Source organism: Symphodus melops, assembly GCF_947650265.1.
Source record: "Symphodus melops genome assembly, chromosome: 15".
Classification (NCBI taxonomy): Eukaryota; Metazoa; Chordata; class Actinopteri; order Labriformes; family Labridae; genus Symphodus; species Symphodus melops.
Window position 1 is genome coordinate 9,750,726 of NC_136705.1, and position 12,531 is coordinate 9,763,256.

General features: G+C 39.7%; 1 protein-coding gene across 1 annotated transcript; it reads right to left on the minus strand.

The window, feature by feature from the left end:
• Window positions 1-5,745: 5,745 nt before the first annotated feature.
• cox20 (cytochrome c oxidase assembly factor COX20) lies at window positions 5,746-11,365 on the minus strand. The gene is made up of 4 exons (XM_079362876.1): window positions 11,318-11,365; window positions 7,373-7,487; window positions 6,947-7,010; window positions 5,746-6,668 (listed from the first exon to the last, which is right to left on the minus strand). Exons 1-4 carry the CDS (start codon window positions 11,348-11,350, stop codon window positions 6,530-6,532), a joined length of 351 nt encoding a protein of 116 aa, XP_079219002.1. The 5' UTR covers window positions 11,351-11,365; the 3' UTR covers window positions 5,746-6,529.
• Window positions 11,366-12,531: the final 1,166 nt, after the last annotated feature.

A 12,531-nucleotide genomic window follows, 5' to 3' on the forward strand; every position in this document is an offset into this window, starting at 1 on the left:
CATTTACAGTTAGCAGCATACTAAAATTAAATGGATAAACAGACCTCAGATTTCTTATTGCACAGTACGAGATAGCAGGTCTATAGCAGGGTGTAAAATATAAATAGTGCATTGTATGAGATGTGAACCATAGCAGGGTATAAACAACAATTTAACTATTTTCACTGTAAGAGATGTAATTTTAGCAGTATATAAAATATAGAAATATAAATATCACAGTATGAAATGTAATTTTTTGCAGTATATAATATAGAAATATAAATTCACAGAATGAAATTTTGCAGTATATAAAATATAGAAATGAAAATATTGGCACAGTATAAAATGTAATTTAGCAGGATATAAAATATAACAATATAGATATTGCACAGTATGGATGTGATTTTAGCAGTATATGAGATATAAAAATAAATAAATATTTCACTGTATTGTAATTTAAGCAGGATATAAAAAAAATCTAATATTTTCACAGTATGAAAAATGTAAAACTACAACAGGATATACGATATAAATATCGAATGAGATATAAACTGTAGCAGAGAAATAATAAATATAGCACTGTATGAAGTAGATAGATAGACATTGGTTACAATACAAGACATCGGTTACAATACACACCCGCTGTCCCCCTCCCCTCTCTATACAATAATCCCCCAAACAAGAAGAAAGAAACTGGTTACATGTGTATGTACAGAGGTCTTTGAGCTTATGCCCGAGGTGTGAGTACAGTCGTTAAACAGTCGTTAAACAGTCAATGCAGTGATTAGCATTGAGTGTCCTAAAACAATGAGGTGAAACCAGGGGTGGTTAGGGTGATTGCCATTTAAGTACCCAACTATTGAGGAGCAGATTAGCATTAAGTGTGTAATAGAGTGAAACTTGACCTAGTTAGGGTGATCATGTCAACCATTACAGATGTAACATAACAATACAGTAGGATGGAACCAGATGATTAGAGTGATTACCATTAAAGTGACCTGTGCTCAGTAAGGTGACTATCAATATGCATTAAAGTGTCCAACTGGAGGCTGACTCTGAGGTCAGCAGTGCAGATGAGGAGTGAGAGAAAAAAAATGAAAAATGAGTCCAGGGTTCACCGTGTGCTTCTTCCCTGCCGTGACAGTGAAGTGTTGTACAGTCTTATGGCTAGGGGGACAAAAGAGTTCTTGAGTCTGTCCGTGGAGCACGACTGTGACAGCAGTCTGTCACTGAACAGGTTCCTTCACCATGCCCGGTGAAGGTGCTGTGCAGAGGGTGGTGTGTGTTGTCCATGATGGAGAGCATTTTGTCCAGAGACCTCCTCTCTACCACTGTCACCAGTGAGTCCAGCTCTGTACCCACCACAGAGCCGGCCCTCCTCACCAGTCTGTCCAGGCGTGATGCGTCCCTCTTCTTGCAGCTTCCTCCCCAGCACACCACTGCGTAGAAGAGGATGCTGGACACCACAGACTGGTAGAACATCTGCAGCAGCTTTTTGCAGATGTTGAAGGACCCCAGCCTTCTCAGGAAGTACAGACGGCTCTGTCCCTTCCTGCAGGTAGTGTCCATGTTAGGCGACCAGTCCAGCTCATCATCCAGCTGCAGCCCCAGATACCCGTAGGTTCTGACCACCTCCACGTCGACCCCCTCGATGGAAACAGGTTCTAGATGTGGTTTGTTCCTTCGGAAGTCCACCACCATCTCCTTGGTCTTGGAGGTGTTTAGCTGCAGATGGTTGGCACTGCACCACCATAATTAATTACAGGTGTTAGCTGTTATTTACTTATTACTATTGGAATTTTAATGGTTTTTCTTTTGTTTGTTTACTTTAGAGAGTCAAACGAGAACTTGGACCAGAAACACGCTGGTTGGTGTGGTTGGATAGGCCTAGGCTATTAAAAAAAAACTCAGCTAATGGATTGTACGTTATTCAGTATCTCTGTGAATTGTTTTTATTTCATGAAAGTTGTTAGAAACAAATGCTGTTCCATCTCTGCTCCACCCAGCGGTAACATGATACTGATGTTTATATCTAAAATAAAGAAAGACTCTATATTTCACACTATAAGAGCTTTGGGACGATCCTCAACATGGCGGCTCTGGAACTACTTCCGGTTCGGCCGAGGACCGAAGACCGAGGAGACTGCAAATAAGCTATAGTGAACGGAAGAGAGAGGATTGAGGAGAGAGGAGGCAGATCCGAGGAGCGAGAGGATTCAAGATGGCGGAGTGAGAGGCAAGGTCTCTGCAGGCTCTGTAAATAAGTCTGAGTTTAGTCCTTTTATTGTCGCTTTTTCGGTGTAACTTCCCTTCATTTTCATTACTAAGTCTTGTGCCAAGAATTTGCACATCTTTTTTTTTTTTTTGTATATTTTTGTAAAAGTTTAGTTTTTTTACTGATAGCATGTCTGACCACGATTACAATTTGAAGGTCCTCCAGGAGGTGTGTAATGACAGTGATATTGAAGATATTGAAGTGGATCAAACTCCTAAAGACAACAGACGTAATTTGAGCCATACTCCTATTAAAAGTCCAAACCCGAAAAAGATGAAAGCAACACAGGCATCTGACAAGAAAGAAGAAGATAGCGTGAGTGCTGCAATTATGCACGCCATCCAAGTCTTAACCAAAAAGGTTGACGAACAAACTGTGCTGCTTAAAAACTTTGAGAAGCGTATTGAAGACAACTAAACGGCGGTAGACGAGACCAAGAAAGAAATTGATATGCTGAGTAAAAAAATAGACAAAATTAAAAGAGAAAACAACACCATGAGAAACACATGAGGAGCAAGCCCGCTATAAGAGGAGATGGAACCTGAGGCTGACGGGGCTACCTGAGAAGGATGGAGAGCATACAAGAGAAGCTGTCATCGGCATTCTCACACGAGTGGTACCGATATCTGTGGAGCGTCTGCGAGACACAGTGGACACCGTCCATCGTCTGGGGAGAAAGAACGACCCTGCCCACTCCAACAACACACCAAGGGCCATAATTATCCAATTCGGGATGAGAACCGTTCGGGATGAGGTCTGGAGACGTTCGAGGGAAGCAAGAGTTTGCAGTGAGATGCATTTCCGATTTAAGGAAGATTTCTCCAAAAAAGACTGAGAGGCTCGCACCAAACTGTGGCCGCTTGTGCAGGAAGCGAGGAGAAATGGGAAAAGAGCGTTTCTCAAAGAAGGGTATGCATTGATTGATAACCAACGGGTTGATCCAAAATAATCAGTGATAAAAGTTTTTGTTTCTATGATTACAGGCACGACGCCTAGTTTGAAGTGTATGTGTGGCACAGTTGTTTATAAGGATGTTACACTGAAAGGTTTTTTGAATCAGTAGGTTGATAAGGACAAAGCTGCTCATTCCTGCGCATCCTTTTTCTAATGCATTTTTTTTCCTTGAATAGTTTGACTTGGTGAATGTTATCTTTTATTTCTTTAAATACTAGGGGATTGAAAAATATTACAAAACGTAAGGCAGCTTTTCTTTTTTGTAAGGAGCAAAAGACTACATTTATTGTCTTACAAGAGACTCATTCAACAGAAGCAGACGCTACATTTTTGAAACAGCAATGGGGGGACTCTGTTTTTTTCAGTTATGGTACATCTCATTCAGCTGGAGTTATGATTCTGTTTAACAGATTTTCTGGGAATATAATTTACCACAGAAATGACACTAATGGTCATTGGCTAATGGTAGTGATTGAGTATAATGATATAAATTACATTCTGATGTGTGTATGGTTATAACCTAAAACCACTGAACAAAAATGTATTTTCTTGCAGACTGATAGAGGACTGGAAAGTGACTTATGCAACCGATAAAATAATAATAGGTGGGGATTTTAATTTAGCTCCCGAATTATGTCGGAATTATGTCCCGAATTGTGTTATGTCACAATCACGAAGAAATCATCCTTGAATTTACTTCTCAGTTAAACTTGACTGATTACTGGAGATTAAAAAATCCTAGGCAATTAAAATACACTTGGTTTAATCCTGCTAATAATGGCCAGTGCTCAAGATTAGAATATTGCTTTATATCTCTAAACTTAATTAACAATGTTTCTAAGAGTGAAATTTCTGCGTCTCTTACTGATCATTGTGTAATTTCTTTGTTGCTTAAATTGTGTAGTACCGAGTCTAACCTTAACCCTATATGGAAATTTAATAACAGTCTTCTTGATAATCAAGTTTTTTGCATTGAGGTTATAAAGTTAGCTCAAGACATTTCTGAAATGGAAATGTCATCTGTTAGTAAATGGGAGTGGTTTAAATTTAAAACTAAAGAGTCTGCAATCAAAACAAGTAAACTTATCTCAAAATTTAAGAAAAACAACAGGTGTTGTCCGTTTTACATTCACACTTATTTATCTTCTGAAAGTGTCATTTACTTTCTAATCAATCATTTTTATTATTCCTGACACATAACTATCTGTTTTCTAAAATACAGAGTTCATTGTTGAAATACAGACTAGGTTAAGTCAAAACTGTATTATAATAATAAATAATAGACAATTCAAAATGAAATCTTTTAGTATGTAGAAATTGTCCTTTTGGTTATGAGTAGACTGCACGTTGTTCTTCAGGTGTTTGTTATTGGGTAAAGAGACTAAACACTGTAACTGTGTACTTGATGAGAAATAATAGTGTGTTTGATTAGAAATAATACAGTGCGTGTTTGTGTCATGTGACGCTGTCGAGGAAACGTTTCATCTCTCTTAAAGCCAAATTCTTTCATGCACGAAAGTGTCCTCCAAGTTGTCTCCTCCACTTGCATCTTAGGCTGGATCTCAAGTCTGTTATTTGCACCGAGTGTCCTCCAAGTTGTCTCCTCCACTTGAGTCTTAGTCCCACCCACCAGAGATGCACGGAGGAAACTAAGCCGAGGAGAGAGGACCGAGGAAATCAGCTTTAAGAGACATGAAAGACTGCAAATAAGGGACTTGAGATCCAGCCTAAGACACAGGTGGAGGAGACCACTTGGAGGACACTCGGTGCAAATAAGGGACTTGAGATCCAGCCCATGACGGCACAAACCAGAGCGTCTTATTTTGGAGAGAGGAATAACTTTTATGTTTCGTTAATGAGACATAAAATATAATTGAAGGTAGGCTTTAACATATAGCAGACACGGGCAAATTAAATACAGCCCGATCCGGCACGCATCCTGGTGAGATCGCTTCATTTTTTTATTCTGGTAGGCTATGGCAGTGTTTGATCATCTACCTTTGTTAGATTATTTCTTTTGGATGGACTGAGTTTATTTTGGATGAGCTTATTCTGTGGACTAAGAAGGCAATTTAATTTTGTTACAATTCAATTTTTTATGTGTAAGCCACAGTGTTTTCATGTCCTGTATATTGCTAAATGTCTGCGGTTTGTGTGGTAAAAAAGAGATGTGGGCCTGCGCAAATAAAATGCTGAACAGAAACTGGGTTTCTCTGAGCATGTAAACGTCATATCCCGAATATGATTACAACCGGCATACGGCTCATAACCGGGATACTTAAATCCATGTAAACGCACTCATTGTAAGAATTGGTCTGTGTTGTCAGAATCTTACCTCAATTTTGTTTTCACATTGAGTCAGTTTACCTGCTTCCTTTGACAGTTATCTCACTCCTCAACACTGTTTGAAATAGGTCTGGTCACGTTAAGGCAGTTTAAGTGTTGAAACAGTCTGTGGACTGAGTTCAGTCTTATTTACTCTTCATCTCAAAAATATTGAAAACTTTTAAAAAACAAGTGTTCAGTAATCTGACTGATTACTTTGAATCAAATACTGTATTCTGCACAAGTTAAAAACAGACTACTTTATACATTATGTTAAGGGAGGCTGAAGATGAAGAAACATGTTATATTTTGTACACACACAGAACTGACTCAATGATACACACAGAGCTGCTGCTGCTCTGTCCTCTGGGCTGACACTTTCACACAGATTAAGCCACACCCTCAACTGATGTCACAGTGGAGGACTTTGGCTGTGATTTACCATCCATCCATTAAATATACTGCTGACCTTCAAACTGGTGGGTACTATTCCAAATAGCATTTGGTGAAAGTCAGTGCACTTTTGGGTGGACTTGAAGTTATGCTTCAAGTCCACCCAAGGTCATATGATTACCTCGTGTGCATAAAACACAGAAGAGACCGATGAACACAGTCACTAAAGTCACAGCATCACAGAGTTCAGAGGAATGAGAATGTAAGTGGTACATTTGTTGGATCTGTTTAAGGAGTTTAGCAACATTTAGAAAATAATATAGTAAAAAATATTTTTTTGTTTCAGGATCAGCACAGCATACTCTTACCATCCAACAGTTTGTTCTTGGTTGGAAGGAATTGGAGATTTAACCCTTTGGATAAGCTGTATCGCAAGGTGTCAGCAAAAAAAGAAAAATAGCACACAACTGTCCATGATTAGTGCAGCAGAAATCTGTTTTTCGAATGACAAAAAAATGGTAGTTAAGTCTTTGAAGTAGCCCTGGCATTGTCCTCTTTTTTTCCTCCCAGCTGTCACAGAGGAGAGGCAGAATTCTCATGAAGTCATGAGGATCCCGATTCTGCTCCAGGTTTATTTGTGGGATCGAGAGGAGTTCCTTCATAAACCACTTTGTTCTTGATGCCGCCCTGGATCATTCTCTGCTGCACCCGAAGCCTAGCGTTGTTCATCCTGCAGTAAAACCTGGAGAGGGTGACACAACATCTTGAATTTCCCTCGGGATCAATAAAGTATCTATCTATCTATCTATCTATCTATCTATCTATCTATCTATCTATCTATCTACAGGTTTTTGTTACAAAAAGCAATAAGAGAGAAAAAACTGCAGCATGTGTTGGGAGAAACAAAATCTGTAAATATTGCATGCCCAGAGTGAATGCTACGTCTTTTATCTCTTATGTCAGGTGACTAAAACAGCAAGGGAAGACAAGGATGATGTTTAAGATGGTATAAAGACCTACCAGGAGCCTAGTGTGGTCAGCATAAAGCCTGCAAATCCAACATCAAAAGACCTCCTTACCCGGCCTGTGAACAACAGATCAGACTGCTGCTGAGAGGTCAAAGGGTACATAAACAAACTTCAAAGTAACAAACTTAACTTCTTTTTTTAACAATTGTTATCAGAGAATCAAGAATTTATTTTGGCAGGTTTCTGTTCCAAATCACCCTCTTTAAAGACCTGTTTTCTTCATCTTCTCCTTAGTTCATTACATGGGGCTATTTTCTTTCTACCATTGAGGTCAGTAACACATTGCAGTGATAAAGAATCAAATTATTATTCATAGCTTTGTTGTATCAAGTTAGATTACTGGGTGCAAGATGGTTAACCGCTGAGTGAGAGAAGAAAATACACATGCAAGAACATACACAGTTGAAATAAGACTTACTTGTGGCCAGAAAGTGCAGCAGGCCAACAGTTAGTGAGCCTCCAGCTCCATGCAGGATGGAATTTCTGGCACATGGGGTGTTCTGGACATCAAGGATCCCCAGCAGCCGAAAACCCTGAAGGACAGACAGACAGGCAGAATAAAAAAACAAAAAACAAACACAACATACTCTTGCCCCTTGAGACACAAGCAGACCTGATGTGTGTTTTCTTCTATTGTACAAGAAGTAAATGTGTTAACTACTCTAATGCTGAAACATGATGTAAACTAAATTGACATCTTATCAGTTATTACCAGAAGTTGCATCATCTGTATCTGTATTATGTAACACATCAAGACAAGTTGGTTTGCCATTCATTTTAATTATCACATTAATACATTCAGAATCAGCCTTTGCATGCTTATAAATCAGTGGCAATTGGTCATTAGGTGGGGCACAGCCCCACCTAGTGGAGACTAGAAAGAACTGTCCAATCAAGTAATCATTATTAGTCACATTTCATAATGTATTTGCTAGGATAAGCATTTCCGTGATTTGCATTCGATTCTTTTTCTTTTTTTTAATTTTTTTATTTTAATTCATGTTTCTCTGTCCTCTTCTCTGTTTTATGTCTGCAGTAGAACTACGCTGGCCGTAGGGGTAGGATCGCGCCAGCCCCTCTGGCACAGTGCAATGTGTATTGCACATGGGAAAAGTGCTAATACGCATAGTGTTTGTCTATGTAATGTAAATCAGATTAAAAATATGACAAGTGGGGCTGACAGCTTGTAGCCCTAGTGAAACGTCATGCTAGATTTGATTGGCTGATCAGTCAGAAGGGACCGGATGATTGGCGGTCTGTAAGAGACTGTATCGATGAATTAATCGGCAAGACGCGGGAGGATTTGATAGCTAGCGAAGTCATGAAGATGAATAAAGTGGATTTTTTATTGGAGCACAGGTTGGAAACACTGAGTTTGCAGGAGAAGTTGGAGGTTAAGTGTAATGGAGCACACCAACTGATGGATATTGTCATCACTCAAACTGCCGGTAAAACAAACCTAGGATTTAATGTGCAGTGTTTTTTAAAGAAAAAGTAGCTAACGGTTAGCACCGAGAAGAAGGCACTCTTCTGTTTTCTCACTTGAATCATCACCTGTATACAACTATGTGGAAAATGCGAAACTGCACTGCGGGGCCATGACAAGTCGGTGGACTCCCGTAACCCAGGCATTTTCCGTTGTATTTTTGAGACGATGTTTGAAGGTGATTCGAGACTTCAGAGACACTATGATGCTCAGCCCATCTTCACATCCAGCACCATACAAAACGAACTGTTAGACTGCATGTATGAAGTGTACAGGGAGGAGATAGCCAAACAAGTGGACGAGACATCCTTTGTTGCTGTACAGGCTAACGAGACAATTGATGTCTCTTGCAAATCACAGATGGTGGTTGTGCTGCGATACATGTTGCCTGACAATACAGTGACAGAGAGGTTCTTGGAGTTCATTTAGGTCAAAGATAAAACTGCAGTCGGCTTTTCTACTCGCATCAAAGTAGTGCTGGAACCACTGAGGCTGGAAGATAAGCTAATGGCTCAGACATATGATGGTGCTGCTGTGATGAGCGGGACCTTCCGTGGTGTACAGACCTTAATGAGGGAGAAATACCCACATGCCCAGTTTGTTCACTGCTACGTCCACCAGCTTAACATGTCCGTACAACAACTTTGTTCAGCGAGGATGATTGTGCTGAAGGTGTTTTTAGCAGATTTAAGGGATTTTTCCACATTTTTCTCTGGCGCCCCAAAACGTGTTGCAGCTCTTTCCGAGACAACACACAAGGCGCATTCCAAGGCCACCAGCAGTGAGGTGGAACTTCAAAAGCAGAACTGTGAATGCAGTTTGGGAGAACCGCGCTAGGCTGCTTCAGTGTATGGAGGACATGCCTACACAACCAGGATGGGATGAGGCCACCATAAGTGAGGCTTATGGACTTTCAAGTAAAGTCTGGGACAGAGCCTTTCTGCAAATCCTGGAGTTTTTTTCTTTAATCATGCCAGAAGTGGATGTTTTGTACAGCACGTTGCAAAAACGGAACACTGATGCACCTGGGGTGAGCTGTTCACTCACCCGTTTCAAGGACAATGTTGAAAATATCCAAAAGCAAACTGATTTATTGGCTACCACTGTTCATGGTTGAGCTGACCAGCCTGGCCGAAGTGTAACCAACACAGCGCCAGTGATGAAGGAGGCATGTGACAAACTCATCTCTCAGGTGGAACAGAGGTTTTCACAGAGTGACCACCTGATCACTGCAAAGCTGGTTGACAGCACAAATTTCCCTCAGTTTGTCCTGTCATTGCCAACATCTGAGCTTGACTGTGCTGTGAAACTGTGGCCTGTTGGAAACAAAGACAAGTTGAAGTCTGAGATGACTACTCTGTATCGTCACACTGAGCTTCACATGAGTAAGACTGCCCCGTCTCTGTTAACATCAATCTTTGAGAACAACTTAGAGGAGGCCTTTGCTGAGACAGTCACTCTGCTGAAAATTGTTATAACAACACCAATGACAACATCTGAGGCAGAGAGGAACTTCTCCACCCTGAAGAGGATAAAAAACTTTCACCCGCAACACCATGGGACAGCCACGACTCAACGCTTTGGCCATGCTCTCCATAGAAAGCCAGCTGATTCAATCAGCAGCTACTGGACTTCATCCCTAACATGATCGATAAGTTTGCCCAGAGGAAAAACCGCCGTGCCGGTTTCTCTTCATGTGAGCCTGCAGCTTTGATAAGTGAAAACATTTTATAATAGCACTTGTTTTTCTGGGGACTGATTAATGAGGTTGCATGTTTCAGTGTGTATTTATCTATGGATTGTTGTCATACAAAGGATATGTTGTATCCTGAAAAAGATGTCTTTGTTTCCATGTTGCCTTTGGTGGTTTGCACTATTTTGCTGTTGGCTTTTATAGTCCTATTAGTTCATTTGTTCTCTTTTATGAGAGATGGGAAATTGCAAGTTTAATTTAGCCTTGTGACAGCAACACTAGATCTCTCTCTCTCTCACTTGTGTACCTTTATATTATAAAATTCAGTACAGTTGTTCTCTGCTTGATTGCAGTGTGAGGGTGTGTGTGTGAGAGAGAGAGAGAGCGTGTGTGAGAGAGAGAGCGTGTGTGAGAGAGAGAGCGTGTGTGAGAGAGAGCGTGTGAGAGCGAGAGCGTGTGAGAGAGTGTGTGTGAGAGAGAGCGTGTGTGAGAGAGAGAGCGTGTGAGAGAGAGCGTGTGTGAGAGTGTGTGTGAGATACAGAGTGTTTGTAAGAGTGTGTGAGAGAGAGAGAGAATGTTGAGCATATCATAAAGGGGTGTGCCCCACCAACTTTTCACACAGAAACGGCACTCTTTATAATTCATGGTAAAAGTTTGAGAATAAAATGAGAAACGAAAATAGATGCTACATGTTTTACAGAAATCAATCGCAGGATAAACTGTGAGCTGAACTATTCAATGTTGTTGCAGAAATTCGTGTCACTAATTGTGTCGCTGAGTACAATGCTTTTGTGAACGGGCTCATATTAACGTTTAGTATATGAACTGGATTTTGTAGGGTTTAACCAAACAATCTCAGGTAACATTAGCGTGCCGAATTTACTTACTGATGTTATTCCTTAGGAGCAATACTTTGTGTTTACTACTAATACTTGAGTTTGCCAATTTAACTCAATGTCAACACCAACAGTGTCAGGCAGAATTTGAGACACCTGAGTATTAGCAACATTATTTGACACTGCATCGCAATATAGGCTACAGTCTAATTAAGGAAGATACACATAACCTCAATGAGAGTGACTTCAACGGTCCTATTTACTTCATATTAACCGCTCGTGACCTTCTCAAATCGTGCTAGTAGCTTCTTTTCTGTCATTGCAACTGAAATGAGCTCAGCTACTTACCTTGTTTCTGCTTTCCTCATCTTCTCCTGCCATTTTACAAAGTAATTCTCCTTGTCCAAAATGTACTGACAGTTAGACAGTCGTGAACCGTAAGTCAAGTAAGAAACACTTTCATAACCATATTGTTCTCCGTGCATGCGCAGTAGCTACAAAGCAAGAGCGGATCTACTTCTTCTTCTTCTTTGACGTTTTATCGCGGTTAGCAAACAACGAATTGGTGCATTTCCGCCACCTACTGGTATGGAGTGTGGATCAAAATAGCTAACATAATTCTACTCTCTGTAAACAATATAAAATGTAAAAAAGATAAAAAGAAAAACTATATCCTGTCAATTAACTTAAAAATATCTTTATATATATATATATATATATATATATATATATATATATAAATTATTCTAATATGAATATAAATTAGATTCTGAAAATAAAATCCTGACTCCTTCATTTTCTGAGTGCTTTTGTAAGATATCTTTGACGTTCAATTGTACTTTAATTTCTTTAAAATTTTCCACCGTTTGTCTTCTTTTTAAATCATATTTCTGGCAGTGCATAATAACATGTTCCAATGTCTCCTCTTGTCCACAGTATGTTTTCCTATTTTAAACAATGTACTATTTAATCCAGTGTGTCCAAATCTTATTATAGATATTACTCTTTCATTTCTCCTATTGGTCCCTGCACTTCTCATCTCACCAACCTTCCTTTGGATTCTATAAAACCACCGTCCTTTCCTTCCTTCCTCCCACTTCTTTTGCCACCTTTCCTTCAGTCTCTGTTTAATAATGCTCTTCACCTCTGTTCTGCTGATATTAACAACTAAATCTACTTGAGGATTTGTTGTAGCCTTCTTTGCCACCTTGTCTGCAAATTCGTTCCTATATGTGCAGGTACCCACAAAACCATTACTGTAAGGCCCATCATCTGAATTCGATACAGTGTTTGATTGATATCTATTAAAATGTCTGGTCTGCTTTCTGAATGGCTGTACTGTAGACTAATGATTGATGAATTTGAATCTGAACAAATTATTGATTTTAATGGTCTTGTGTCCTCTATCCACTGTAATGCTAATAATATTGCGATTATTTCCCCTGTGTAAACTGATAACCCCTCACTGATTCTTTTCCCAACTTTGATTTGAAATTCTGGAACTATAAATGAAACCCCAACTTTGCCTAACATGTTTTTGACGCGTCTGTATATATCTGGAC